The sequence below is a fragment of the Muscardinus avellanarius genome, assembly GCF_963383645.1.
Source record: "Muscardinus avellanarius genome assembly, chromosome: 1".
NCBI classification, from domain to species: domain Eukaryota; kingdom Metazoa; phylum Chordata; class Mammalia; order Rodentia; family Gliridae; genus Muscardinus; species Muscardinus avellanarius.
The window spans coordinates 232047959-232074524 of NC_137786.1; the positions used below are offsets into that span (position 1 = coordinate 232047959).

General features: G+C 52.6%; 1 protein-coding gene across 2 annotated transcripts; it reads left to right on the plus strand.

The window, feature by feature from the left end:
- CAPN1 (calpain 1) lies at positions 1–26566 on the plus strand (the record flags this gene model as incomplete). Of its 2 annotated transcripts, XM_080698165.1 has the most annotated exons (21): positions 1–267; positions 429–498; positions 804–922; positions 4147–4280; positions 4398–4566; positions 5115–5198; positions 5552–5637; positions 6301–6375; positions 6468–6628; positions 18020–18195; positions 19289–19300; positions 20166–20377; positions 20467–20506; positions 21077–21142; positions 21226–21283; positions 23196–23260; positions 23651–23719; positions 23891–23969; positions 25037–25153; positions 26140–26198; positions 26540–26566. In XM_080698165.1, 21 exons carry the CDS (start codon positions 1–3, stop codon positions 26564–26566), a joined length of 2145 nt encoding a protein of 714 aa, XP_080554291.1. The 2 variants fall into 2 exon arrangements, with proteins under 2 accessions (XP_080554291.1, XP_080554292.1); XM_080698166.1 differs by lacking the exon at positions 19289–19300.

Genomic DNA, 26566 nt, shown 5'->3' on the forward strand with positions numbered 1-26566 from the left:
ATGGCGGAGGAGATCATCACTCCCGTGTACTGCACTGGGGTTTCAGCCCAAGTGCAGAAGCAGCGGGCCAAGGAGCTGGGCCTGGGCCGGCATGAGAACGCCATCAAATACCTGGGCCAGGACTACGACCAGCTGCGGGTGCGATGTCTGCAGAGTGGGGCCCTCTTCCGGGACGATGCTTTCCCCCCGGTGCCCCAGAGCCTGGGCTACAAGGAACTGGGTCCCAACTCCTCCAAGACCTATGGTATCAAGTGGAAGCGCCCCACGGTAAGAGGGGCCACCCCAGGGTGCGAATCAGCGGACCCCAGTCCTGGGCCAGGAGGGGGGCTGGGACTCCAGGGCCCTGGTGGGAAGGGGAGTCCGTCTGGGTGGCTGGGTTCCAGTTTCTAGGAGGGACTGGCCCAGGAACGGGACGCTGGGTCTCGTAGGAGCTGCTGTCAAATCCGCAGTTCATCGTGGATGGAGCCACCCGTACAGACATCTGCCAGGGAGCACTGGGTAGGCCCCCAGGGGTGGAGTTCGGGGTGTTTTTTCCACAGCAGTTCCCCATTCCCTTTCCAGCTCCTCCCTCCTGCAAGCTCAGGCAGGCTTTGGCTACTAACACTGGGGCTGGTTTGCCCAGATTCCCGGATCTTTTCTGTAAGCTGAGGGGAGCTTAGGGGCACCCCACCCAGGGAATCCCGGGTTCTCCCCAACACAGATACCCATGTACACACACACACACACACACACACACACACACACACACACACACGGGGGGGGGGAGCCACAGAACATGCCTGACATGGTTCTTCCCACCACAGGAGACTGCTGGCTCCTGGCCGCCATCGCCTCCCTCACCCTCAATGATACCCTCCTGCACCGAGTAGTCCCGCATGGCCAGAGCTTCCAGGACGGCTATGCTGGCATCTTCCACTTCCAGGTGAAGTACCTGCAGCCCCGCGGGGAAGGGTGGCTAGCACTGGGGAGATGTGGGCCGTGATCCACCGCACTGAGGTTAGTGACCAGCAGCCACACCCTGTGGGGGCCGCCCTCCCTCTGGGAGGTATTTGACCTCTCCGTGCCATCTCAGATCTGTCATGTGTGAAACGGTCCGGCAGGTATTTCAGCTGGCAGAGCTCCTGGGTGGTTGTGCGGATCGGGGAGAAAGTGCTCAGAAGAGTAGAAAGACTCCTGTGTTGTCTCCTGTGGGAAAAGTCCTTATCCTCACTCCGGCCTCTTTCTGCATTTGAAACAGGGTTCTGCCCCAGGGTGTGGGGGGGTCTCTGCTTGTCCGACCCGCAGCCCCCAGCTCCTGCGCTCTGACAACCTCTGACAGAACCTAGCAGAAGAGAGACTGGGGGTTAAGTCTGTTTAAAGCTTTTCCTTGACGTTTGGGACAGCGCTCCCTTCTCAAGGCGCAGTGTTGAATTCTCAAGGAGCTGAGACGCAGCCCAGCAACCGCAGTTGACACCCTCCTGCCCTGGCGATCCCAGCCGTTCCCGGAGGACTCCTGGGTGGCCCTTCCTTCCACTTAGTCAGGAAGCCCCTTGCCCCACTCTATCCTCGCCCGACTGCTCAGGGGGAATGGCCCTCAGTACCCACCGAGCAGAGCCCCCTTGGCTGAGCGCCGCACCTGCCCCCTCTACCCGCAGGGGCGTGGCCTGGCCTCCCTGCCACGCCCCTCCGCCATTCCTCCAATCCACTCCTCCTTGGCCTCTCATTGGCGCGTTCAACACTCTCCGCCCTCAAATCAGAGCTGGGGGGAGGGGTCTCATCCTCCATTGTTCTGGACCCAGCCCTCCAGCCCCGTGGGGATCCCGGGAAGCTTCTGGCCCCTGGCCGGGTGTGCCCAAGCCCCACGCCTACGTGCTCCTTGGCATCTCTGAGGCAGCCCCGTGATTGCGGGAGCCAGCCCCGCCCTTCTGATGGTGGAAGGGTCTGGGCGCCACAACAGTCTATCTCAGTAGCGCCCCCCCCCCACCTAGAATGAGGAGAGAGGCGGGGGCGTGGTCCAAAAGGGTTGGTTTGGAGAAGGAACCCAGGCGGAACGGCTTTTCCTGCTTTCTGTGCCTGGGAGGGTCTGTTTCAGCGCTGAGCTAAAATCTTTACTGCATGGTCTTAACTGTGAAGAAGACATAGCTTGCTGTTCCCCATAAAGAGTACGGAAACTGAGGGTGAGAAAGGATAACCTGTCCAGGATTTTGTATCCAGGACAGTTGTCACCCCATATCTGCAGAAGATTGGGTACGCTATCCCCGCAGATACCAAAATCTATGGATGTTTATGTCCTTTATGTAAAAATGTAACGTTTGCATATAGTACACATATCTTTCACGATCTCGTGTATACCTTAAGACCTTTTTTAGATGATTCATATCCAAGGCAGCCGGACATGGTGGCGCACGCTTGTAATTCCAGTACTTGGGAGGCTGAGACAGGAGGATCACAGGTTCGCGGCCAGCCTCGGCAACTTGTGAGGCCCTCTGCAACCTAGTGAGATCCTGTTTCAAAATAAAGAGTAGCCGGGCGTGGTGGCGCACGCCTATAATCCCCGCGTTTGGGAGGCTGAGACAGGAGGATCGCACGTGTTCGAAGCCAGCCTCAGCTACTTAGTCAGGCTCTCAGCAACTTAGTGAGACCCTGTTTCCAAATAAAATATAAAAAAAGGTCTGGGAGTATAGCCCGGAGGTAGAAAGCCTCTGGGTTCCACCCCCAGTATCACCAAAAAATAAAAAAAATAAAGAGTAAAGCCAAGTGGTGCACACTTGTAATTTGGGAGGCTGAGACAGGAGGATTGTGGTTCGCAGACAGCCTCAGCTACTTAGCGAGGCTCTTTGCAACTCAGTGAAACCTGTTTCAAAATAAAGAATAAAAATAGGGCTGGGGGTGTAGCTTGAGGTAGAATGCCCCTGGGTTCCATCCCCAGAACCTAAAAAATAATAGCCGGGCGTGGTGGTGCACACTTGTAATCCCCGCGCTTGGGAGGCAAAGACAGGAGGATCGTGCTGGTTCGGAGCCAGCCTCGCTGGCTTAAGAGACCCTGTTTCCACATTAAAAAAAAGTTTAAAAAAATAGGTCTGGGAGTGTAGCCCGTGGGAGTGTATCCCGGAGGTAGAAGGGCTTCCAGGAACCCCAGTACCACCAAAAAGTAAATAAATAAATAAAATAAAATAATACTTAATGCAGTGTAAGCACCATGTAAATAACTCTGCTATATTATTTAAGAAATAATGACAAGAAGAAAGTCTGTATGTGTTCAATAGAAGTGCAGTGTGTGTGGGGGAGTTGGGGTTGAACTCAAAGGAATTCTACCTCTGGGATACACCCCTAGCATATTTTATTTTTTATTTTAAAACAGGGTCTTGCTAAATTGCTGAGGCTAGCCTCAAACTTGCAATCCTCATCTTAGCCTCCCACGTACAGGTGTGCGCCACTATGCCTGGCTAAAAATGCATTTTTCTTTTTGGTGGCACTGGGCATTGAACCCAGGAGCATTCTACCTCTGAGCTACACCCCAGCCTTATTTTATTCTTTATTTTGAAATAGGGGTTCACTGAGTTGCAGAGGGCCTAAGTAGCAGAGACTGTCCTTGATTGAACCAGGATCCTCCGGTCTCAGCCTTCCCAATGCTGGGATTACAAGCGTGCGCCACCAAGCCTGGCTTACAAATGCATTTTTTTAAAAAAGTATTTTGGGGGCTGGAGATACCTGTGTAGCATGTGCAGGGCTTTTCTACCCTCAGCATTGCAAAAAAATTTTTTCTGCCGTAGTTGGTTGAATCCATGGATGTATATAACCTGTGGATGTGGAGGGCTTGCTGACTGCATACGTGTATCTAGTACATATGTATCCTATATGTATTTATTTATTTATTTATTTATTTTGGTGGTACTGGGGTTCCTGGAAGCCCTTCTACCTCCGGGCTACACTCCCAGACCTATTTTTACATTTTTATTTGGAAACAGGATCTCCTAAGCCAGCACGATCCTCCTGTCTCTGCCTCCCAAGCGCGGGAATTACAAGCCTGCGCCACCACGCCCGGCTTCCTATATGTATTTAGTGTGTGTGATCTAAGATCAGGCATCCAGTAAGTGGCAGAGCTGAGGATGGAGCTCGGCCCCGCGGCTCCCAAAGCAGGTGCTCACTGTGGCCCCTCCCGCACAGCTGTGGCAGTTTGGGGAGTGGGTGGACGTGGTCGTGGACGACCTGCTGCCCACCAAGGACGGGAAGCTGGTGTTCGTACACTCTGCTCAAGGCAACGAGTTCTGGAGCGCCCTGCTGGAGAAGGCCTATGCCAAGTGAGTGGGGGCGGGGGAGGGGGTAGGCGGACAGCTCTAGCCCACCCCCCAGGTGGGCTCCTGCCTCCCCTACCTGGCCCTGGGTGAGCCGCCGTGCTGACCTGGAGCTGCCCACAGGGTGAACGGCAGCTACGAGGCCCTGTCGGGGGGCAGCACCTCGGAGGGCTTCGAGGACTTCACGGGCGGGGTCACCGAGTGGTACGAGCTCCGCAAGGCGCCCAGCGACCTCTACCAAATCATCCTCAAGGCGCTGGAGCGGGGCTCCCTCCTGGGCTGCTCCATCGACGTGAGTGCGCCGGCCTGCGACCCAGTGCTGTCTTCCTGCGGTTCCCTCTCCCCAGCCCAACGCTGGCCTTCTCCTACCCCAGGTGGACCCCAGGCCCCGCCCTCGCCTCAGCCACTCCCGGCCAGTGTCTTTCCCCGCCCCCTCATGCCACGCCCACCTCTGCCAGCCATCCTGCTGCCATTTGCGGGCCTCCCTGTCCTCCATCTCAGACTGCCATCGTGGCCCTAACCCAGCCCCCGTCCTCCTTGGCCAGCTCCATCTTGTCCTGCCCTCTTCCCCGTAACTGTGTCCCTACGAGCGGCGCAGTGTGTCCAGGTTCGTGATCGCCCAACTTGACCAGTCCCAGCCAGGGGCAGTGTTGCGGGCACCTGGGCTGCTCCTGATCTAGGAGGAGCCTCTGTCTGTGAGGATGGCGTGGATGGAATTAGGTCCCAGCCTGCCCTCCCTCGCAGCCTGCACACGTGCAGAGGAGCTGCCCACGACCCATGAATGCCTCAGGCAGGGCTGGAAGGGCTCAGCCCTGACCACAGTGACGTGTCTTTCTGCAGATCTCCAGCGTCCTGGACATGGAGGCCATCACCTTTAAGAAGTTGGTGAAGGGCCATGCGTACTCTGTGACCGGCGCCAAGCAGGTACAGCCCTGGGCGGGGCCTGCCCTAGAAGGTAGTTCCCACCTTCTTTCCTGTCCTTGCCTCTCTGGCAGCTGGCCAGGGCTGTGGGAGGGGCTCCTCCCTCCTCGGACCTCCCCCAGCACCTTATCTCTTCCTTGGGACACCATCCTCAGACCTTATCACGTTTACCCTGATTGACCGACTGTGGTTCTGTGCACAGCAGCCCCCCTGGGCTGTAGATTCCTGAGGGCTTTCAGGCCCTACTGGCCCAGCGTGCTGCTGGCTGCTGAGCTGGGCGAGGTGCGGGAGGCAGGCCAGGAAGGGTGTCAAAGTGGCGGTGAGGAGCTGACGCTGATGGGAGCTCTGGGGAACAGGTGAACTACCGGGGCCAGATGGTGAGCCTGATCCGGATGCGGAACCCCTGGGGCGAGGTGGAGTGGACCGGAGCCTGGAGCGACGGGTGAGGGACAGGGTGGTGGGCACTGGCCGGGAGGCATGGGGAACCTCAGATGTTCCTGACGTTTCTTTTTTTTCTTTTTCCTTTTTTTTTTTTTTTTTTTGTACTGGGGATTGAACCCAGGAGTGTTCTACATTTAGGCTACACTCCCTAGCCACCCTCCCTTTTTTTTTTTTTTCTTTTCTTTTTCTTTTATTGTGGCACTGGGGATGGAACCCTGGGGGCATTCTACATCTGAGCTACACCTCCAACCCTATTTTATTTTAAATTTTTATTACTTTGAAACAGTCTAAGTTGCTGAGGACCTCGCTAAATTGCTGAGGCTGGTCTTGGACCTGCAATCCTCCTGTCTTGGCCTCTCAAGTATTGAGATTACAGGTGTGCGCCACCAGGCTTGACTGCCCCTGACGTTTCTGCTTGGGCTCTGCCAGCCCAGGGTGGTGTCAGGAGGGAGCAGAGGGGCTCGTTTTATGTTACTGGTCTTGGGGCAGGCCGTGGGGCCTGGGCCAGCCTGTGGGTGCCTGACCTGGTCTTCATAAGATAGCCATCGGGCCGGGAGGCCTCCTGACCCTGGCGACTGGAAGACAGGCTGGGGTGGCTGGCTCCGGGGACAGAGGCCAGGCAGGTCAGTGCCCCCCAGCCCTGGCAGTGCCCTGCACCCCACAGCTCCTCGGAGTGGAACAATGTGGACCCGTATGAGCGAGAGCAGCTGCGGATCAGGATGGAGGACGGCGAGTTCTGGTGAGCAGCCCCGCCTCGGCCGGCCCTCTGTGGGCCTTGCCTGCGGGCCCCTTACCTGGAGGCCGCGGCTCACCTCCACACCTCGGCCCCAGGATGTCCTTCCGAGACTTCCTGCGCGAGTTCACCCGCCTGGAGATCTGCAACCTGACGCCTGACGCGCTTAAGAGCCGGACCATCCGCAACTGGAACACCACGCTGTACGAGGGCACGTGGCGGCGGGGCAGCACGGCGGGCGGCTGCAGGAACTACCCAGGTGAGCGGCGGCGGCCGGTCGGGCCGCTTGCAGACAGGTGGGCAGGCTCCCGCATCTCACGTGTTTGTTACGGGGAGTAAAATTTTACTACCTCCGGGCTATACTCCAAGACCTATTTTATATTTTATTTGGAGACAGGGTCTCTTAAACCATCTGAGGCTGGCTTCGAACCTGCACGATCCTCCTGTCTCAGCCTCCCAAGTGCAGGGATTATAAGCGTGCGCCACCACACCGGCTGACTTATTTTATATTTTGGAAACAGGGTCTCTTAAGCCAGCCCAGCTGGCTTCGAACCTGCACGATCCTCCTGTCTCAGCCTCCCAAGTGCAGGGATTATAAACGTGCGCCACCATGCCCGGGTGACCTATTTTATATTTTGGAAACAGGGTCTCTTAAGCCAGGGTGGCTGGCTTCGAACCTGCACGGTCCTCCTGTCTCCGCCTCCCAAGCGCGGGGATTACAAGCGTGCGCCACCATGTCCAGCTCAAGGAGTAAAATTTTAAATGTACTTGTTGGCCGGGCTTGGTGGCACACACTTATAACCCCAGTGCTTGGGAGGCTGAGACAGGAGGATCACGGGTTTGCAGTTGGCCTCAGCAACTTAGACCCTATTTTATTTATTCAAAAGAAAAATAAAAATAGACCTGGGGGATATAGCTTGAGAGGTAGAACACCCCTGGATTCAATTACCAGTATTGCAAAATAAATAAATAAGTAAATTGAGTCAAGTGTGGTGGTACACGCCTGTAATCCCAGTACTTGGGAGGCTGAGACAGGAGGATCACAGGTTTGATGCCAGCCTCAGCAACTCAGTGATGCTGTCAGCAACCTAGCAAGACCCTGTTCCCAGATATAAAATAAAATAGGCCTGAGGGTTAGCTCAGCGCTAGAATGCCCCTAGATTCACTCCCTGGCACCACAAAATTAATTAATTAACTAATTAATTAATTGAGCCAGCTTTGGTGGTGGACGCTTGTAATCCCAGCATTTGGGAGGCTGAGACCGGAGCACTGCGGTTTGCAGACAGCCTCAGCTACTTAGTGAGGCCCTCCACAATTTAGTGAGACCCTGTTTCAAAATAAAGAATATAAAATTGGGCTGAGGGTGTAGCTTAGAGGTAGAATGCCCCTGGGTTCCAGCCCCAGCACTGCCAAAAAATAAATAAATTGATATCTAAAGCCAGTGTGGAGGCACACGCCTGTAATCCCAGCGCTTGGGAGGCCGAGACAGGAGGATCGTACAGGTTCGAAGCCAGCCTCAGCTACTTAGTGAGGCTCTCAGCAACTTAGTGAGACCCTTTTTCCAAATAAAGCATAAAATTGGTCTGGGAATGTAGCCCAAAGGTAGAAAGCCCCTGCGTTCCACCCCCAGTACCACAAGAACAAAACAAAACAAAAAATAAATAATGAATAAAAAATAAAGTAGGACTGGGGATGAAGCTTGGAGATAGAATGTCTCTGGGTTCAGTCTTCATTACCACCCACGCACAAATTATAAATTATAAATCAATAATAAATCTTCTTGTTAATGCTAAGGAATTGCACAAGACTCCCTGTCGCCATTGGACTCCCTGGCGTCCCGTTTCCTCCCCTCAGTCGACTGACTTCCTTCCGGGGCTCCCTCACCTTGCCCTGGGCTTTTAGATCCAGGTGGACGGCTCCGCCCACACCCCGGCCTCTCAGCTCTGGCCATCTTCACCTGCAGCATCTTTTCCTCTGCCTAGTTCCGCTCACCCCAGGCCCATGGCCGCTGACCTCCAGTCCCCTGCCCTGCAGGCACCCTTCCTCCGCCTGCCCCTCCTCCCTGTCCTCAGACTCCGAGAGCCACCTAACCCATTAGACCCACCCCACGTGGGCCACCCTCATCCCCGCTCGCCTTCTGCCCTTTCCCAGGTTAGAGCCATCACCTTAACGTTCGGTTTCCTGGTCTCCCTCCCTCTCCCCCTGTGGCCTGGCACAACCACCACAATCCTGTTGAACCCAGCTCTCCACGGGCACAGGACCATGCATGTGGCTGGGGAGAAGTCCCATGACCGAGGTGGCGGTTTCCCTGGACATTCACAGCCACAAACCTCAAATGAGCAGTCTGCACAGCCCGGCCGTTTTGCGCTGAATTAGTCCTGTGCTACTCTCTCTGCAACTCCCTGCTCTCCATCAGAGAGACACCTTGAAGGTGGGCGTGGTGGCGCACGCTTGTAATCCCAGCATTTGGGAGGCGGGAGGTTCGCGGACAGCCTCAACTGCTTAGTTAGACCCTTTGCAACTCAGTGAGACACTATTTCAAAATAAAGAATAAAAAATAGGGCTGGGGGTGCAGCTCAGAGAGAGAGTGCCCCTGGGTTCTAGCCCCAGTACGACACACCTAGCATCCTAGTACTTGGGAGGCTGAGACAGGAGGATTGTGGGTTTGAGGCCAGAATGCAGTAATTTAGTGAGACCCTGTTTCAAAATAAAACGTAAAATAGGGCTGAGGGTGTAACTCAGAGGTAAAATGCTCCTGGGTTCAACCCCCAACACCAAAAAAAATTTTTTTTTTTTTTTTTGGTGTGTGTGTGATACTGGGGGTGGAACCCAGAGGCTTTCTACCTCCGGGCTATACTCCCAGGCCTATTTTATATTTTATTTGGAAACAGGGTCTCACTGAGTTGCTGAAAGCCTCACTAAGTAGCTGAGGCTGGCTTCGAACCCGAGTGATTCCTCCTGTCTCAGCCTCCCAAGCACGGGGATTACGAGCGTGCGCCACCACGCCCGGCTCAAAAAAAATTTTAAGAAAGAAAAAAAGAGAAGAGACCTTGTCTACGCAGCACACCTCCTGACATGGCTGATTCCAAGTGTCCCGTCTGTCTCCCATCCACCGTGGGCGCCTGATCCCATCTGCGCTGCCTCAGCCCCTGCTCGTGGGGACCCCTCTGCTTGCAATGCCATTCCCCTTCCCCTGTGGAAGCATTTTCTCCTTCCTATGTCCCTGCGGCTCACTCCTGTGTCACTGTGGAAAATCCCGTCTTAAAGTGGCCCCCTCTTGACCCACTTCCCCGCTTGGGTGTCTCCCGTTCAAAACAGAATTGCTGCCGGGCGTGGTGGCGCACGCTTGCAATCCCCGCGCTTGGGAGGGTGAGACAGGAGGATCGCACAGGTTCGAAGCCAGCCTCAGCTACTTAGTGAGGCTCTCAGCAACTCAGTGAGACCCTGTTTCCAAATAAAATATAAAATGGGTCTGGGAGTATAGCCCGGAGGTAGAAAGCCTCTGGGTTCCACCCCCAGTACCAAAAAAAAAAAAAAAACAAAACAGAATTGCTGAGGGATTGCCACACTGTCCCGACACCTCCGGCTTCACCGAATCCACTGCTGCTCCCTCCTCCTGTCCTGCCTCCTCCAAAAGTTTTCGGCCTGGCTCACCTCCCTCTCTTTGGAAACATTTTTCTCCCTTGTAGGCTTTCTCCAATTCGACCAGCTCTGTTCTCTCTACCAGTACTGAGAAAGCACCCTTTCCTCTCCCAGCACCGGCTCTGCTCGAATTCCAAGTATGTGTGGATTCCGGGCTCACCGCTCCGTCCCCTGGTCTATCCCACCCCTAACGCATTGGCCTGATTGTTACAGATTTATGCAAAGTCCTGTTATTGGACAGGGTGAATTTCTGCTTCAAGAATTTCTTAGATATTCGAATTCTTTGTTTTTGCATTTTAACTTTTATTTCTTGGGGGTTGAACCCAGGGACATTATATATTTGAGCTAGACCTCCAGCCCTATTTTTTTTTTTTTTTTTTTTTTTTTTGGTACTGGGGGTGGAACCCAAGAACATTCAGCCCTATTTTTTAGTTATTATTTTGCAATAGGGTCTCACTAAGCTGTGGAGAGTCTCACTATGTTGAGGCTGGTTGCTAACCCGCGATTCTCCTGTTGTGGCTTCCCACGTGCTGGGATTACAAGCATAAACAACAAGAACCCATAATTAGCAGCCAGGCGTGGTAGCGCACACCTGTAATCCCAGTACTTGGGAGAAGGAGACAGGAGAATTGCAGGCTCAAGATCGGCCTCGGCAATTTAATGAGAAGCTCAGCAACCCAGCAAGACCTTATTTCAAAACAAAACAGTAAAAAGGGCTGGGGGTGTCATTTGGAGGTAGAGTGCCGCTGTGTTCAAACCCCAAAATCCAGTACCATACACGCAAAAAACTTTTTTTTTTTTTTTTTTTGTGGTACTGGAGATGGAATCCAAGGGCTTCTACCTCCTGGCTACACTCCCAGACCTGTTTTGTATTTTATATGGAAACTTGGTCTCACTAAGATGCAGAGAGCATCATTAAGTAGCTGAGGCCGGCTTCGAACCCGTACGATCCTCCTGTCTCAGCCTCCCAAGCGCAGGGATTACAAGCGTGTGCCACCACACCTGACTCCAAAAATCCTTTTATATACCACTTTTATATCCAAGTTCATGAGTAAGATCTGAGATCTCCGTGTTGACTTCTTCTCTCATACTGACCTTACTGGTATTGGCGCTGGATTTATCTCATAAAGTGATTTGGGACAGGTCCGCACTCTCCATTTTCTAGAAGTTTCTAGAAGTTTGCATAGGGTGGGAATGATTTCTTGCTAGAACGTTTGGTGGAACTTGTCTGTAAAGCGGTCAAGCATGCTCTTTTTGTAAAACATTAACTTTCAGTATTGATTATCTTTCATGATTGTAGTTCAGGCTTTCCTTTCCTTCTTGAGTCTATTTTTGGTGAGTTGTGTTTTTTAATAGTCTTGCTAGCCAGGTGTGGTGGCGCACACTTGTAATCCAGCATTCGGGAGGCTGAGACAGGAGGATCCCGGTTTGCGGACAGCCTCAGCTACTTAGTGAGGCCCTCTGCAACTCAGTGAGACCCGGTTTCAAAATAAAGAATAAAAAATAGGTCTTGGGGGTGTAGCTCTGGGTTCCATCCTCAATACCACACACACACACACACACACACACACACACACACACACACACACACACAGAGTCTTGTTAAACTGGGCATGGTGGTACAGGTTTATAATCCCAGTACTTGGGAGGCTGAGACAGGAGGATCACAGGTTCGAAGCCAGCCTCAGCTGTTTAGTGAGGCTCTCAGCAACTTAGTGAGACCCTGTGTCCAAATAAAATATAAAAGTAGGGCTGGGGGTTTAGTCTGGAGCGAGAAGGCCCCTGGGTTCAATCCTCAGTACCACAATAAATAAATAAATAGTCTTGCTAGGTCAGGGGGAGTCTTGCTAAGTTGCTGAGGTGGGCCTTGAAACTGTGATCCACCTATCTCAGCCTCCCAAGTACTGGGATTACAGACATGTACCGCCATGCCTGGCCTCTTTTTTTTTTTTTCCTGTTCTTTCTATTAAGTTTTCTTTTGTGAATATGAAAGAATTAACTTGCTTAATGCAGTCTTTTTGGTTTTGATTTGTTTGTTTGGTTTTGTGTGACTGGGGATGGAGCCCAGGGCCTCTGACCGGTAGGTCAGGGTTTTTCTGCTGAGCCTCACCCACCCCAGTACTTTCTACTGTTAGTTGATTAAACCTTAGCATATTAAACTTACCTGCCTTTCCCTTGGTTTCACGTGCTCTCATAAGCTAATATTTTAATTCCATACAAATAGTTTGACTGTCGCCGGGCGTGGTGGCGCACGCTTGTAATCCCTGCGCTTGGGAGGCTGAGACAGGAGGATAGCATGGGTTCGAAGCCAGCCTCAGCTACTTAGTGAGGCTCTCAGCAACTAAGTGAGACCCTGTTTCCAAATAAAATATAAAAATGGTCTGGGAGTATAGCCCGGAGGTTGAAAGCCTCTGGGTTCCACCCCCAGTGCCACCAAAAAAAAACAAAAACAAAAACAAATAGTTTGACTGTCATAAATGAACACCATCATCGCCATCATCCTTGTGTGAGACAGTACAGATGTGCTGATCACCTGCAAAAGTGCGGTCTCCTCGCTCACCGCCGTTTCCAGACCTTTCATTTGAGCTCAGTTTCCATCTGACTCAGCAAGCGTCCTTCCCTGTTTCTTTTGGCAAGGGTCTGGTGATAAGTAGCTTTCTCAGTATTCGTCCAGAGCATCTTTGCAGCGGTCTTTTCTTGACAGTTTTCTGGATGCAGGATTTGGAACCGACATTATTTTCAGCCCATTGCGCAAGTACTTACTCTTTGATATGCCTCTGTGGTTGCTATGTGGGTCTGGAGTCTATCTGCCTGCACAGCCTTCTGAAAAAAAAAAAAAACAGTTTTTCTTTTATTCTATTCTATATTTTCACCACGACGTGTTGAGGTGTGAATTTCTTTCCATTCTGTTCTGGATTTGTTGAACTTTTTTTTTTTTTTTTTGCGGGTCTGAGGACGGAACCCAGGGGTATTCAACCTACAAGCTATACCCCCTGCCCTAATTTTTATTCTTTAATTTGGATCTGGGTCTTGCTAAGTTGTGGAGGGCCTCACTAAGTAACTGAGGCTGTCTGTGAACCACGATCCTACGGTCTTAGCATCCTGAATGCTGGGATTATAAGCGTGCGCCACCACATCTGGCTTGAACTTTCTGGACTTTCTGAACTAGTATTGGTGCCTTTCTGAGTCTGAATTTTTTTTTTTTTTGGAACTGAGAATTGAACTCAGAGGGATTTTACCCCTAAACCACACTCTCAGCCTGATTTTGGTTTATTTTATTGTGATACTGGGGATTGAACCCAGGAGCATTCTACCGCCGAGCTACACCCCCAGTCCTATTTTTTATTCATTTTTTTTTAAAGTATTTATTTATTTATTTATTTATTTGCCGTGCTGAGGATGAAACCCAGGGGCATTCTACCACCGTGCTAAACCTCCAACCCTATTTTTTATTCTATTTATTTATTGATTGATTGATTTATGGTGTTTTTGAGGGTTCAACCCAGAGGCTTTCTACCTCCGGGCTATACTCCCAGACCTATTTTTATATTTTATTTGGAAACAGAGTCTCACTAAGTTGCTGAGAGCTTCACTAAGTAGCAGAGGCTGGCTTTGAACCTGTGCCATCCTCCTGTCTCAGCCTCCCAAGTGTGGGGATTACAAGCGTGCGACACCACGCCCAGCTTTTTTCTTTATTTTGAAACAGGGTCTCACTGAGTTGCAAAGGGCCTCCTTAAGTAGCTTAGGCTGGCAATCCTCCCAAATGCTGGGATTACAAGCGTGCGCCACCATGCCAGGCTTTATTCTTTCTTTATTTTTTATTAATTTTTTCATTGGTGCATTCATTGTATTCATACATCATAATGGGGTAAAAAACTTGTGTGGACATACATGTACACATCACCCAGTTAGCCCCTACCCAGTTCCCACCCCATTCCCTCCCCATCCCTCCTTCCCTTGCTTGGCTTAGTGGTTGACTTCGATATGTTTAAGTACATTGTGTGTTTTAGGGATTTTGCTCTTTCTCCTCCTTTAGGTTGTCTTGTTTGCTCCTCTAAAGGATTTCCTTTTTCATCTAGAGTTCCTCCTATGACCCATTTCTCCTTAACTCTCACATATTAGGGAAAGCATCCGATTTCTTATTTTTTGTGACTGACTAATCTCACTTAGCATAATGTCCTCCAGTTCCATCCATTTCCCTGAAAATGATGTAATTGAGTTTTTTTTTTTTTTTAATGGCTGAGTAAAATTCCATTGTGTACATATCCCACAGTTTTGTAATCCATTCATCTGTTGATGGACATCTTGGCTGATTCCATAGTTTGGCTATGGTGAATGGTGCAGCTATGAACATAGATACACATGCATTAGTTTGGTAGTTTGGTTTCCTTTCTTTTGGGTAGATACCCAGAAGTGGTATTGCTGGATCAAATGGTAGATTTGTTCCCATTCTTCTGAGGATTCTCCATACTGTTTTCCAAAGTGGTTGCACTAATTTGCAATCCCACCAACAATGTCTTAGAGTTCCCACTTCTCCACATCCTCGCCAGCATCTATTGTTGTTTGTGTTTTGAATGATTGCCATTCTAGTTGGAGTTAGGTGAAATCTCAAGGTAGTTTTGATTTGCATCTCTCTGATTGCCAATGATGTTGAGCATTTTTTCATGCATTTATTGGCCATTTGAATTTCTTTTTTCATGAAGTGTCTATTTAGTTCACTTGCCCATTTTTTTTTAATTGGATTATTTGTTTTTTAGTGTTGAGTTTCTTGAGTTCTCTGTATATTCTAGATATTAGTCCTCTATCGGAGGTGTAGGTGGCAAAAATCTTCTCCCATTCTGTTGGCTCTCGATTGGGGTTCTTGACAGTTTCCTTTGCTGAACAGAAGCTCTTCAGTTTCATGCAATCCCATGTATTGATTCGCCTTTTAATTTGTTGTGCCTTTGGGGTCTTGTTGAGAAAGTGTTTATCTGTGCCTATGTGTTGCAGTGTTGGACCTCTGCCCTCTTCAAGGAGCTTCAAGGTCTCTGGTTTGATTTCCAAGTCTTTCCTCCATCTTGAATTGATTCTTGTGCAGGGTGAGAAAGTGGGATTAATTTCCAATTTTTGCATATGGTTAACCAGTTTTGCCAACACCATTTGTTGAACAGGCTATCTTTTTTCTAGTGTATGTTTCTGGCCCCTTTGTCAAAAATCAATTGGCTGTAAGTGTAAATTGGATTTGTTTCTGTTTATTTTTTATTTTGAAACAAAGTCTCACTAAATTGCAGAGGGCCTCACTAAGTATCTGAAGCTGGCTGTGAACCTGTCATCCTCCTTTCTCAGCCTGCTAAATACTGGGATTACAGGTCTGTGCCACCACACCCAGATTATTAGTGCCTTTAAAAAGAGGTTTTGTGCAGGCCATAGTAGTGAACACTTGTAATCCCAGTCTTCGGGAGGCTGAGACAGGAGGATCACAGTGTGTGGACAGCCTCAGCTACTTAGCGAGGTCCTTCGAAATTTAGTGAGATCCTGTTTCAAAAATAAAAAGACTGAGCCAGGCATGGTGGCGTATGCTTGTAATCCCAGCATTTGGGAGGTTGAGACCCGGAGGATCGCGGTTCATGGACAGCCTCAGCTACTTAGTGAGGCCCTCTGCAACTCAGTGAGACCCAGTTTCAAAATAAGGAATAAAAAATAGGGCAGGGGATGTAGCTCAGAGGTCGAATACCCCTGGATTCCATCTCCATCCCCACAAAAAAAAATAAAATAAATATAAAATAAAATAAAAAGACTAAAACCTAGGCTGAGGGTGTAGCTTGGAAGTTCAATGCCCCTGGGTTCCATTCATAGTGCCAAAAAAAAAAAAAAAAGGAAGTTTTACTTGTTATCACAGTACTTGGGAGGCTGAGACAAGAAGACAACAGGTTTAAGCCATCCTCAGCTACTTAGGCCCTCTACACGTTAGTGAGACCTTGTTTCAAAATAAAAAAAAAATAGGGCAGGGGGTGTAACTCAGAGGTAGAACGTACCAGGGTTCAATTCCCAGTTTGCAAAAAAAAAAAAAAAAAAAAGGAAAGAAAGGAAGGAAGAAAGAAAGAAATTTTACCCTCCCAGCGTGGTGGCGCACACTTGTAATCCCAGCATTCGGGAGGCTGAGACCGGAGGTTCATGGTTCACCGACAGCCTCAGCTACTTAGTGAGGCCCTCTGCAACTCAATGAGACCTGGTTTCAAAATAAAGAATAAAAAGTAGGGCAGGGGGTATAGCTCGGAGGTCGAATGCCCCTGGATTTCATCCCCAGACCTGCAAAAAGAAAAAGAAAGAAAGAAAGAAAGAAAGAAAGAAAGAAAGAAAGAAAGAAAGAAGAGAGAAATTTTGCAGCCAGATGTGGTAGCGCATGCCTGTAATCCTACTGCTTGGAAGGCTGAGATAGGAGGATCATAGGTTCGAGGCCAGTCTCGGCAACTTAGCAAGACTCTTTCAAAAAAAGTAAACTAGCCAGGGTGTAATGGCATGAGTTTGTAATCCCAGTACTTGGGAGGCTGAGACCAGAGGACTGCAGGTTCACGGCCAGCCTTAGCTACTTAGTGAGGCCCTGTTTCCAAATAAAAATATAAATTAGGGCTAGGAATGTAGCCTGGAGGTAGAAGACTCCTGGATTCCATCTCCAGGACACACACACACACACACACACACACACACACACACACACACACACAGCAAAATAGGGCTGCAGGCTGCAGTGTGGCTCAGAGCTCCTGGGTTCAATCCCCAGTTCTACAAATAAAACAAAAAAGTTACGCGTGTTCCATGTAGCCTTGGCTGTTAGTAAAGCTTGCTCAGGCAACTAAATCACTAAACACCAGAAATGCAGGAGCCTGCCGTCCTTGGCTGGCTGGCTCTCTGTGGCCTCCTGCAGGAGCCTTTTCTCTCTCAGAATCTGTTCCTCCTGCTCTGAGATTCAACCTACTCCTTAACCCCCCTCCACACACACTGCCGGCACTCCCCGAGTCCTCAGGAGCCTGGGGGTCCTGCAAATGTGCAGCTCCCTCCCTCCCTGCTCTTCCTCTCCCTGGCTTGTGCCTCCAGCCTCTTCCCTGACCAACTCCTGCTTGCTTTTCTTAAAACCTTTTGCTGGGGCAGTGGTGCACACTTGTAATCCCCAAGCTTGGGAGGCGGAGACAGAAGGATCTCACAGGTTCGAAGCCAGCCTCAACTACTTAGTGAGGCTCTCAGCAACTAGTGAGACCCTGTTTCCAAAGTATAAAATAGGTTAGACGGGCGTGGTGGTGCATGGTTGTAATACCTGCGCTTGGGAGGCTGAGACCGGAGGATCGCACAGGTTCGAAGCCAGCCTCAGCTACTGAGTGAGGCTCTCAGCAACTTAGTGAGACCCTGTTTCCAAATAAAATATAAAATAGGTCTGGGAATATAGCCCGGAGGTAGAAAGCCCCTGGGTTCCACCCCCAGTACCACAAAAAAAAAATAATAATAAATAAATAAATAAATAAATAAAGTATAAAATAGGTTTGGGAGTATAGCCTGAAGGTAGAAACACCCCTGGGTTCCACCCCCCAGTACTGCAAAGGAAAAAAAAAAGCCTAAGCGGGGCCTTGGTGGCGCACGCTTGTAATCCCCGCGCTTGGGAGGTGGGGAGGTAGAGACAGGAGGATCGCGCAGGTTCGAAGCCAGCCTTGCTGGCTTAAGAGACCCTGTTTCCAAATAAAAATATTTAAAAAAATAGGTGTTTGGGAATGTAGCCCTGAAGTAGAAGGGTTTCCAGGAACCCGAGTACCACCAAAAAAGAAAACCCAAAACTCCTTTCTTAATTCACCTGCTCATACTTTACCCCCTCATCTTCTGGAATGGGAGCCCTGAGGTCCCGGGCAGTGCCGGCCCCAGCTCAGTTGCCTGTCATGGCACCATAGGCACTCGGTACTACGTGAAAACGAAGGGTGTGGGTGGCCCGGGGGGAGCCGCTCTGCCGGCCCCGCCTCTGATCCCTACCCTTCTCTTCCTGCAGCCACTTTCTGGGTGAACCCCCAGTTCAAGATCCGGCTGGAGGAGGTGGACGACGAAGATGAGTACGGAAGCCGCGAGTCGGGCTGCAGCTTCGTGCTGGCGCTCATGCAGAAGCACCGCCGCCGGGAGCGCCGCTTCGGCCGCGACATGGAGACCATCGGCTTCGCGGTCTACGAGGTGCGGGAGCCCTAGAACCCCAGAATCGGGCCCTGAGCCCTCGAGCCAGCCTCCGCGCACCACCGGCGACCTTCCGCTAGGGGGCGCCCGAGCTGCTTCCCCGGCTGCCCTTCCCGGAGGCACCTGCTGGATCCTTGTGCGGCCGGCAGGGTCCAAAAATCCTCTTTTGAGGCACAGGGGAGTTGAGGAAGGCGGTTGTCTCTAGGAAGGGAAGATTCTAAATTCACCTACAGCCAATCCCAGATGCTGGGATTATAAGCGTGCGTGGTGGTGCACATTTATAATCTCAGCATTTGGGAGGCTGAGACAGGAGGATCGCAGTTCGCGGACAGCCTCAGGTACTTAGGCCCTTTGCAACTCAGTGAAACCTTGTTTCAAAATAAAGAATAAAAAAATAGAGCTGGGGGTGTCACTCGGAGGTAGAATGCCCCTGGATTCCATCCCTAGTACCACACACATACACACAAAAGAATAGAATTCACCTACATTTTCAGAGGGTGGGATGCTACTCTTAAGAAGGGGCTGGCTTGGCTGACATGGGGCAGCAGCTTCTGGGGCCAGACTTTGGCTCAGCTGCAGAAATAACTGAGCAGGGGGCCTCCCGGGCCGGGCCAGGGAACCTGCCTCCCTGAAGCGTATGAGCAGAGGTGGTGGAGGGGACAGGACAGGGACAGTGATCACTGGTGCTGATACTTTCTGACTCTTGCCCTGCTTCCCATAGTGTGTTTAAGACAGGGACAGAAACTTCTAGATCCACCTGGCCAGGGTAAAGGAAGGCCACAGCCTTGGCCCATGTCCAGATCTCCTGGCAGCAGGCAGGTGTGGGCCTCTGATATCCCTGGGCCATAGGACGCTGTGGTTGGCCACCCTGGCAGCTGTCCTGGAGGCTCCATTTAGGGCTGAGGCCCAGGATGTGCTGGGAATAGAGACCCCTGCTCGGGCCCTCGGCCCTGGGGCGCTGTCTGTGTGGGGCGAGGTCTGGGACCTCGCTGGTCCCAGGCCCTCCTGTAGAAGAACTCTGGACTTCTGCCCAGCACACACCCTGCCCCGCACCTGGGACACATGCACCTCTCCCTCCTCCCATCTCTTGCAGGTCCCTCCAGAGGTAGGTGTGGCTCCCGACTCACCTGGATCTACCGCCCCTGCACACACCCAGGAAAGCACGTGGCCGCCCCGCCCTGCAGAGTGGAGCATCGCCCGGGTTTACTGCCTGGGAAGTGATTTCCTCATGCCTGTTCAGCAGGCACCGCGGTCACTGCTCTCCCCAGAGCAAGTGTGAGGGCGGGGTGGATTTGAACCCCGGTCCCCAGAGCCTTTCCTGGTGATGAGCGCACAGGAGGCTCTGCCCGTCTTAGTCTCAGGAGTGCACGCTGGCTGTGCTGAGTGGCCTGCGGCGCCAGCAAGCTGCTCAGCCTCTGTTTGTGTCTGTCACGTGAGTGTAACAGCCCCACCTCCGGGGTCCTCTGGAGCGGGCAAGGAGGTCCGCCTGCCAGGGGCCCTGCAGGTCTGCCCTGGGAGCACTCCAAGTCATACTGGGAAGAGCCGGGTGCGGTAGCGCACACCCGTAATGCTAGGACTTGGGAGGCTGAGACGGGAAGATCTCACTTTTGAGGGTAGTCTCCACTACTTAGGGGGACTCTCTGCAACCTATTGAGACCCTTTTTCAAAGCAAAAACTAAGAAGGGCTGGAGGTGTAGAGGTGGAATGCCCCCAGGTTCGGTTTCCACTACTACAGATAGTAATAATTATAACAACAATAATAACAACCATGGGGGTGTCATTTATGGGCGCCATGATGGTTTCACTTGCCTTATGTGCATTCAGCGGCTCCTTAGGAATGACTCCTTAGGCTCACGCAGGCTGAGTTCAGGGCCATGACTCAGCCCTTGGGCCTGGAGCCCGGCCCGGGTGCGGGGAGCCCCGAGGTGGGCTGAGCAGGCACCGCAGCCCCGCCCCTCTGCCTCTGCCAGCTGGTGGGCCAGCCGGCCGTGCACCTGAAGCGCGACTTCTTCCTGGCCAACTCCTCCCGGGCACGCTCCGAGCAGTTCATCAACCTGCGGGAGGTCAGCACCCGCTTCCGCCTGCCGCCCGGGGAGTACGTGGTGGTCCCCTCCACCTTCGAGCCCAACAAGGAGGGCGACTTTGTGCTGCGCTTCTTCTCCGAGAAGAGCGCCGGGACCGAGTGAGTGCCGGCCTGAGCCCCACGGCCCTCTCCCGCCTGCCCTCAGGCCCCCGCGCCCCCGCTGACCCCTCTCTCTCCCCACCCTGCAGAGAGCTGGACGACCAGATCCAGGCCAACCTCCCTGACGAGGTGCGTGGTCCACCCCACCGGGCGCCGTCTCCCTCCTCCCTCACCCTCGGGTCTGTGGTTGGACCTGGGTGTCGGTGTCCTGTCCCCTGAGATCTGGCTGGCAGGATAGATCCCCTGATAGAAGTCATAAGAGCAGTGTTAATTACCCGCACCTGGCATGTGCCCAAAACGACACAGTTTGCAAAGGAACTCTGTGGTTTGTATGGGGCACGTGCTAACAGTGGCACCCGGCCTGACTCCGCCTGTGTCAGGCCGCGCTCAGCACTGCGCCTGAGTTTCGTTTTTTTATGCTATCTCCTCTGCATGGGAAACTTTAGATCCGAGAGGTAGAGGAACTTGCCTGAGGTGGTACAGCTGGGTCCAAACTCTTACCTGTCATCACCGAGCCAAACTGTATCTCTCACTTGGGCCCCAAGAATCCTGGGCAAGGGCCAGACCCCCATCTTACATGGTAGGAGAGGGCGTGAGATTGGCCCGTGAGTGGTCGCCCAGAGCTCCCTCCAGCCGCCACCCCCTCCCCCGCCCCGGGGCAGGGCCGCGGCCCTCACCTGTCCCCTCCTTCTCCTCCAGCAAGTGCTCTCAGAAGAGGAGATTGACGATACCTTCAAGGCCCTCTTCAGGCAGCTGGCAGGAGCGGTATGCCGGGCCCGGTGGGACGGGGTCAGGGACAAGGTGGGGACGGCCTTTCCCGGGCCGGTGCCATCCTCCCCTTCTCCCAGGATCTGGAGATCAGCGTCAAGGAGCTGCAGACCATCCTCAACAGGATCATCAGCAAACGTGAGCCGCAGCCCTCTCCACCCCGTCCTGGGTCTTGCGCCCTCCAAGCATCACAGTCAGACTTTTGCCCGCACGCGAGCTGATCCCGTGCCTTGATCCGTGTGGCTGGGGACTCCACTTGCTTCCCGAGCCCAGCTCACCGCCTCCTCCATCCCAGACTCCTCTGCTGCCTGCTGCCATCCATTGCCCTGCCTGAGCCCCGTGTCCTCCTGGGATGAGAATGGCAGCCATGCAGGCTGCGGCCGAGCCAGCTGCCTGCGCCTAGTGCCAATGAAAGGTGCCCCGACTTCCCAAGATGCACCCAGGCCAGGCTGAGCAGCTGGGGAGGCAGAACAGGACTTGGTCCACCACCACCCGCCGAGCACACAGCCCTAGGCAGCAGCCGGCTGTTTGTCCCCATCTTCCAGCCTGGAATCTCCTGAGTGGCTGGTCCCCAACCGAGCCGCTCGGAAGCTCCACTTACCTCCGTGGCCCTCAGCGCACCCCACCTGTCCGTGTTTGCCCGCCTGCCTGCCTGCCTTTCTTTCTTTCTTTCTTTCCTTCCTTCCTTTCTTCTTTCTTTCTTCCTTCCTTCCTTCCCTCCCTCCCTCCCTCCTTCCTTTCTTTCTTTCTACAGCACACCCTACCTGTCCGCATGTTTGCCCTTCTTTCTTTCCTTCCTTCCTTTTTTCTTCTTTCTTTCTCTCTTTCTTTCTTTCTGCAGCATACCCTACCTGTCCATGTTTGCCTTTCTTTTCTTTTCTTTTCTCTCTTTCTTTCTTTCTTTCTTTCTTTCTTTCTTTCTTTCTGCAGTGCATCCTACCTGTCCATGTTTGCCCTTCTTTCTTTCCTTCCTTCCTTTTTTCTTCTTTCTTTCTCTCTTTCTTTCTTTCTGCAGCATACCCTACCTGTCCATGTTTGCCTTTCTTTTCTTTTCTTTTCTCTCTTTCTTTCTTTCTTTCTTTCTTTCTTTCTTTCTGCAGTGCATCCTACCTGTCCATGTTTGCCCTTCTTTCTTTCCTTCCTTCCTTTTTTCTTCTTTCTCTCTCTCTTTCTTCCTTTCCTTCCTTCCTTCCTTTCCTTTTTTTTTTTTTTTTTCCTTTGGTATGTGTGTGTATATGTAGTACTGGGGATTGAACCCAGGGGCATTCTACCTCTGAGCTACACCCCCAGCCCTATTTTATTTTTTCTTTTGAAACAGGGTCTCACTAAGTTGCTAAGGGCCTCCCTAAGCTGGGCGCGGTGGCGTGTGCCTAATTCTAGTATTCGGGAGGCTGAGACAGGAGGATTTGTAGGTTTGAGGGCAGTTGGTAGTAACTGAGCAAGACCGTGTTTCAAAAGAAAAAATAAAGCTGGGCTCGGTGGTGCAAGCCTGTGATTCTAATACTCGGGACGCTGAGACAGGAGGATCATAGTTTTGCAGCCAGCCTAGCTACTTAGTGATGCTCTCTGCAACTTAGTGAGACCCTGTTTCAAAAAATAAAGACTAAAAAATGGAGCTGGGCAGGGTGGCACATGCTTGTAATCCCAGCATTCACTTGTAATCTCACCATTCAGGAGGCTGAGACCGGAGGATCGCAGTTCGCGACAGCCTCGGCTACTTAGCGAGGCCCTCCGTAACTTAGTGAGACTCTGTTTTAAAATGAAGAATAAAAAATAGAGCAGGGGTGTAGCTTGGATATAGGGTGCCCCTGGGTTTCATCCCCAGACCCACAATAAAATAAAATGGGCTGGAGGTGTAGCTGGTAGGCCGAATGCCCCTGAGTTTAACACCCAGTACCAAAATGCCAAAGGTGCCTTGCCAACTGCTCCACTGGACTCTGCCCCCACAGTGGGACCGGTGCCTGCCCACCTCCAGCCGCCCCGCGCTCCCAGCTGACATAGGCCCAGGAAGCTAATTGGGTCGAGGGGCTGGAACTGGTTTTTCTTACAGACAAAGACCTGCGGACCAAGGGCTTCAGCATGGAGTCATGCCGCAGCATGGTGAACCTCATGGATGTATCCTTGCAGCTCTTGTCCTTCCTGACGGTGTTCAGGGTCGGGGTGCCCCGGAGCAGCACGGAGAGAGGGGCAAAGCTGGAGGGACGGGGCCACACCAGGCGCTTCCTGGGGCACCTTCGAGTTGTTCAGAAGGGGAAATGGAGGCCAGGCCTGCTGTCGGGCAGGTGGAGCAGGTCTGGGTCCCCAGCTGATCGCAGGGCTGGTTCTGTTCCTGCGTCTGGTTTAGAGACAGACCCCCACGAGCCTGGCCATGGGCGGGCTGTGTGTGGCTCCTCCTAGTCGTCACCCCCACCCTGGCCATCTTGCTTTCTCTGGCCACTCTCCCCAGCTGTCCTTTTACACACGCCAGCTCCAAACTGTGGCGTTTGCTCCTTAACCATCACCCAGCGCGACGGGAACGGGAAGCTGGGCCTGGTGGAGTTCAACATCCTGTGGAACCGCATCCGGAATTACCTGGTAGGTGGCCCCGGCCAGCCCGCCCTCCCTGCAGCCACCGCCCAGCGCTCTGCAGGCGGCCCCTGCCCAGCCAGGCCCACAGTCCCAGCAGCGGGCCTCCCACCACCCTGGGGACAGGCGGGGAGAGCTGCGTGGCTGGGGTCTGGCCTCACGCCCTGCCTCCCGCCCCAGGCCATCTTCCGCAAGTTTGACCTGGACAAGTCGGGCAGCATGAGTGCCTACGAGATGCGGATGGCCATCGAGTCTGCAGGTGAGGCCCGAGGGCGAGTGGTACCCGTGGGCCTGGGGTGCCTGCCCTCGTCCCTGGGGCGAGAGGGGTCCCATCCTGGGCCTTTTCCCCACTGAGATAAGTGCTCTGTCAGCATCTTTCCTGACCTCCTCACTGCAGCTCAGCAAACACCGGTCCCCACCAGGCCTCAGGCCCCGAGAGGGACAAGGACTGTCTGACCTCAGGCTGCACACCAGGGAGGGGCGGAGCCAGGCATGGTGCTGGTGCACACCTGTAATCCCAGTACATGGGAGGCGCAAACAGGACGATCCAGGCTTACTGCCAGCTTTGGCAACTTAGTGAGGTCCTCCAAAGAGTGAGACCCTTGTTACAAAATAAAAAGTAAGACAGGCGTGGTGGTGCATGCCCATAATCCCAGTACTTGGGAGGCTGAGATGGGAGACTTGCAAGTTCAAGGCCAGCCTCAGCAACTTTGTGAGACCCTGTTTCAAAATAAAAAATAAAATAGAATGCCCAGGGGTTCTATCCCTAGCACAAGGAAGGAAGGAAGGAAGGAAGGAAGGAGAAGGAAGGAAGGAGTGATAGAGTGATCAGGGCATTCAGAACAGTGCCCAGGGGCTCAATCCCTAGCACAAGAAAGAAAGGAAAGAAAGAACCAGGGCATTTGGAAAGGAAGGAAGGAAGGAAGGAAGGGTGAGGGAGCCAAGACATTTAAAAGAAAGAAAGGGCCGGGCGTGGTGGCGCACGCTTGTAATCCCTGCGCTTTGGGAGGCGGAGACAGGAGGATCGCGCAGGTTCGAAGCCAGCCTCCCTGGCTTAAGAGTCCCTGTTTCCAAATTAAAATATAAAATAGGTTTGGGAGTGTAGCCTGGAGGTAGAAGGGCTTCCAGGAAACTCAGTACCACCCAAAAAAAAGGAAGGAAGGAAGGAAGGAAGGAAGGAAAGACAGACAGGAAGGAAGGAAGAAGGAAGGAAGGAAGGAAATGAATTTGGAACAATCCCACCCGGCCCCTGGAAGCCAAGGCCGAGCCCCGCCCCCGCCCCGCCCAGGCCCCGCCCCGCCCCGGCTCTCACCCCTCTCTTCCCAGGCTTCAAGCTCAACAAGAAGCTGTACGAGCTCATCATCACGCGCTACTCTGAGCCTGACCTGGCCGTGGACTTTGACAACTTTGTGTGCTGCCTGGTGCGGTTGGAGACCATGTTCCGTGAGTGTCCCCAACAGCCTCTTCCCTCCGGCCATGTTCCACACGCTTCCCTGCTAAGCTGGTGGGGGGCAGAGGCGGTGCCTGGCAGGCGCAGGCGGCGCAGTGGGTGTGTGCGGGAGGCTGAGGTCTAGGGGCCTGTGCCTAGTCACCTGGGGGCCCAGTGCATGGAGAATGGGGGAGGGCCCGGGGAGTCCTTTCAGGCAGGAAGAGCTGCTTCCTTAGCTGCTAAGTGACAACTAGCTGGACACGGTGACACATGCTTGTAATGCCAGTACTGGAGGCTGAGACAGGAGGATTGGTTTGAGGCTAGCCTCTGCAACTTAGCGAGAACCTATCTCAAAAGACCCTATTTTATTTTATTTTATTTTATTTTTTGGTACTGGGATTCCTGGAAGCCCTTCTACCTCTGGGCTACACTCCCAGACCTAGTTTATATTTTTATTTGGAAACAGGGTCTTCTAAGCCAGCGCACACGGCTGGCTTCGAACCTGCGCGATCCTCCTGTCTCTGCCTCCCAAGCGTGGGGATTACAAGCGTGCACCACCACGCCCGGCTAAAAGACCCTATTTTAAAGGGGAGCTGGGAGCCAGGCGTGGTGTGCACGCTTGTAATCCCAGTACTTGGGAGGCTAAAACAGGAGGATCTGGGTTTGTGGCCAGCCTCAGCTACTTAGTGAGGCCCTGTTTCAAAATAAAGGATAAAAAATTGGGCTGGGGGTAAAGCTTGGAGGTAGAATGGCTCTGGGTTCAATCCCCAGTACCGAAAAATAAATAAATAAATAAATAAATAAATAAATAAATAAATAAATAAATAAAAAGGGGGCTGGGGATATATCTCAGAGGTAGAATGCCCCTGGTTCCAATCCACCATTACCAAAAAGAAAGAAAAAAGTGACAGTTTGTGAGACTCTGGCGAGGTCCGAGGTGGGGAGTCAAGGAGCCCTGGCTGGGCATACAGCCCTGTCTCATTTCTCCATGAACACACAGGATTTTTCAAAACTCTGGACACAGATCTGGATGGGGTCGTGACCTTTGACCTGTTTAAGGTGAGACTCCCCCCCTGGCCTGGGGGGTGGGAGTTTGAGGTGGTGGTTTTGTCTGACTCACACCTTCCTGTTCCTTCCTGGGTCAGAACCAGCCCTGAAGACGGGTCTGCCTGGTTCTGGAGTTCCAGAAGGATGGGGGGAGGTGGGCTGTCGGGAGGGTGCAGAAGGGAAAGGCCTCTGGGGAGCCCCCAGCCCCTTTCCAAGGCTAGAGGAGGTAAGCAGGCAGCCCCCCAGCGAGGGCCCCTCAAAGGGGGGAAAGAGGTGGTGGCTTCCTAGGCAGGGCTGGGGTCCAGGCTAGGTGACGGGCAAGTGACCATGTCTGCCATCCCCCCCCCCCGCAGTGGTTACAGCTCACCATGTTTGCATGA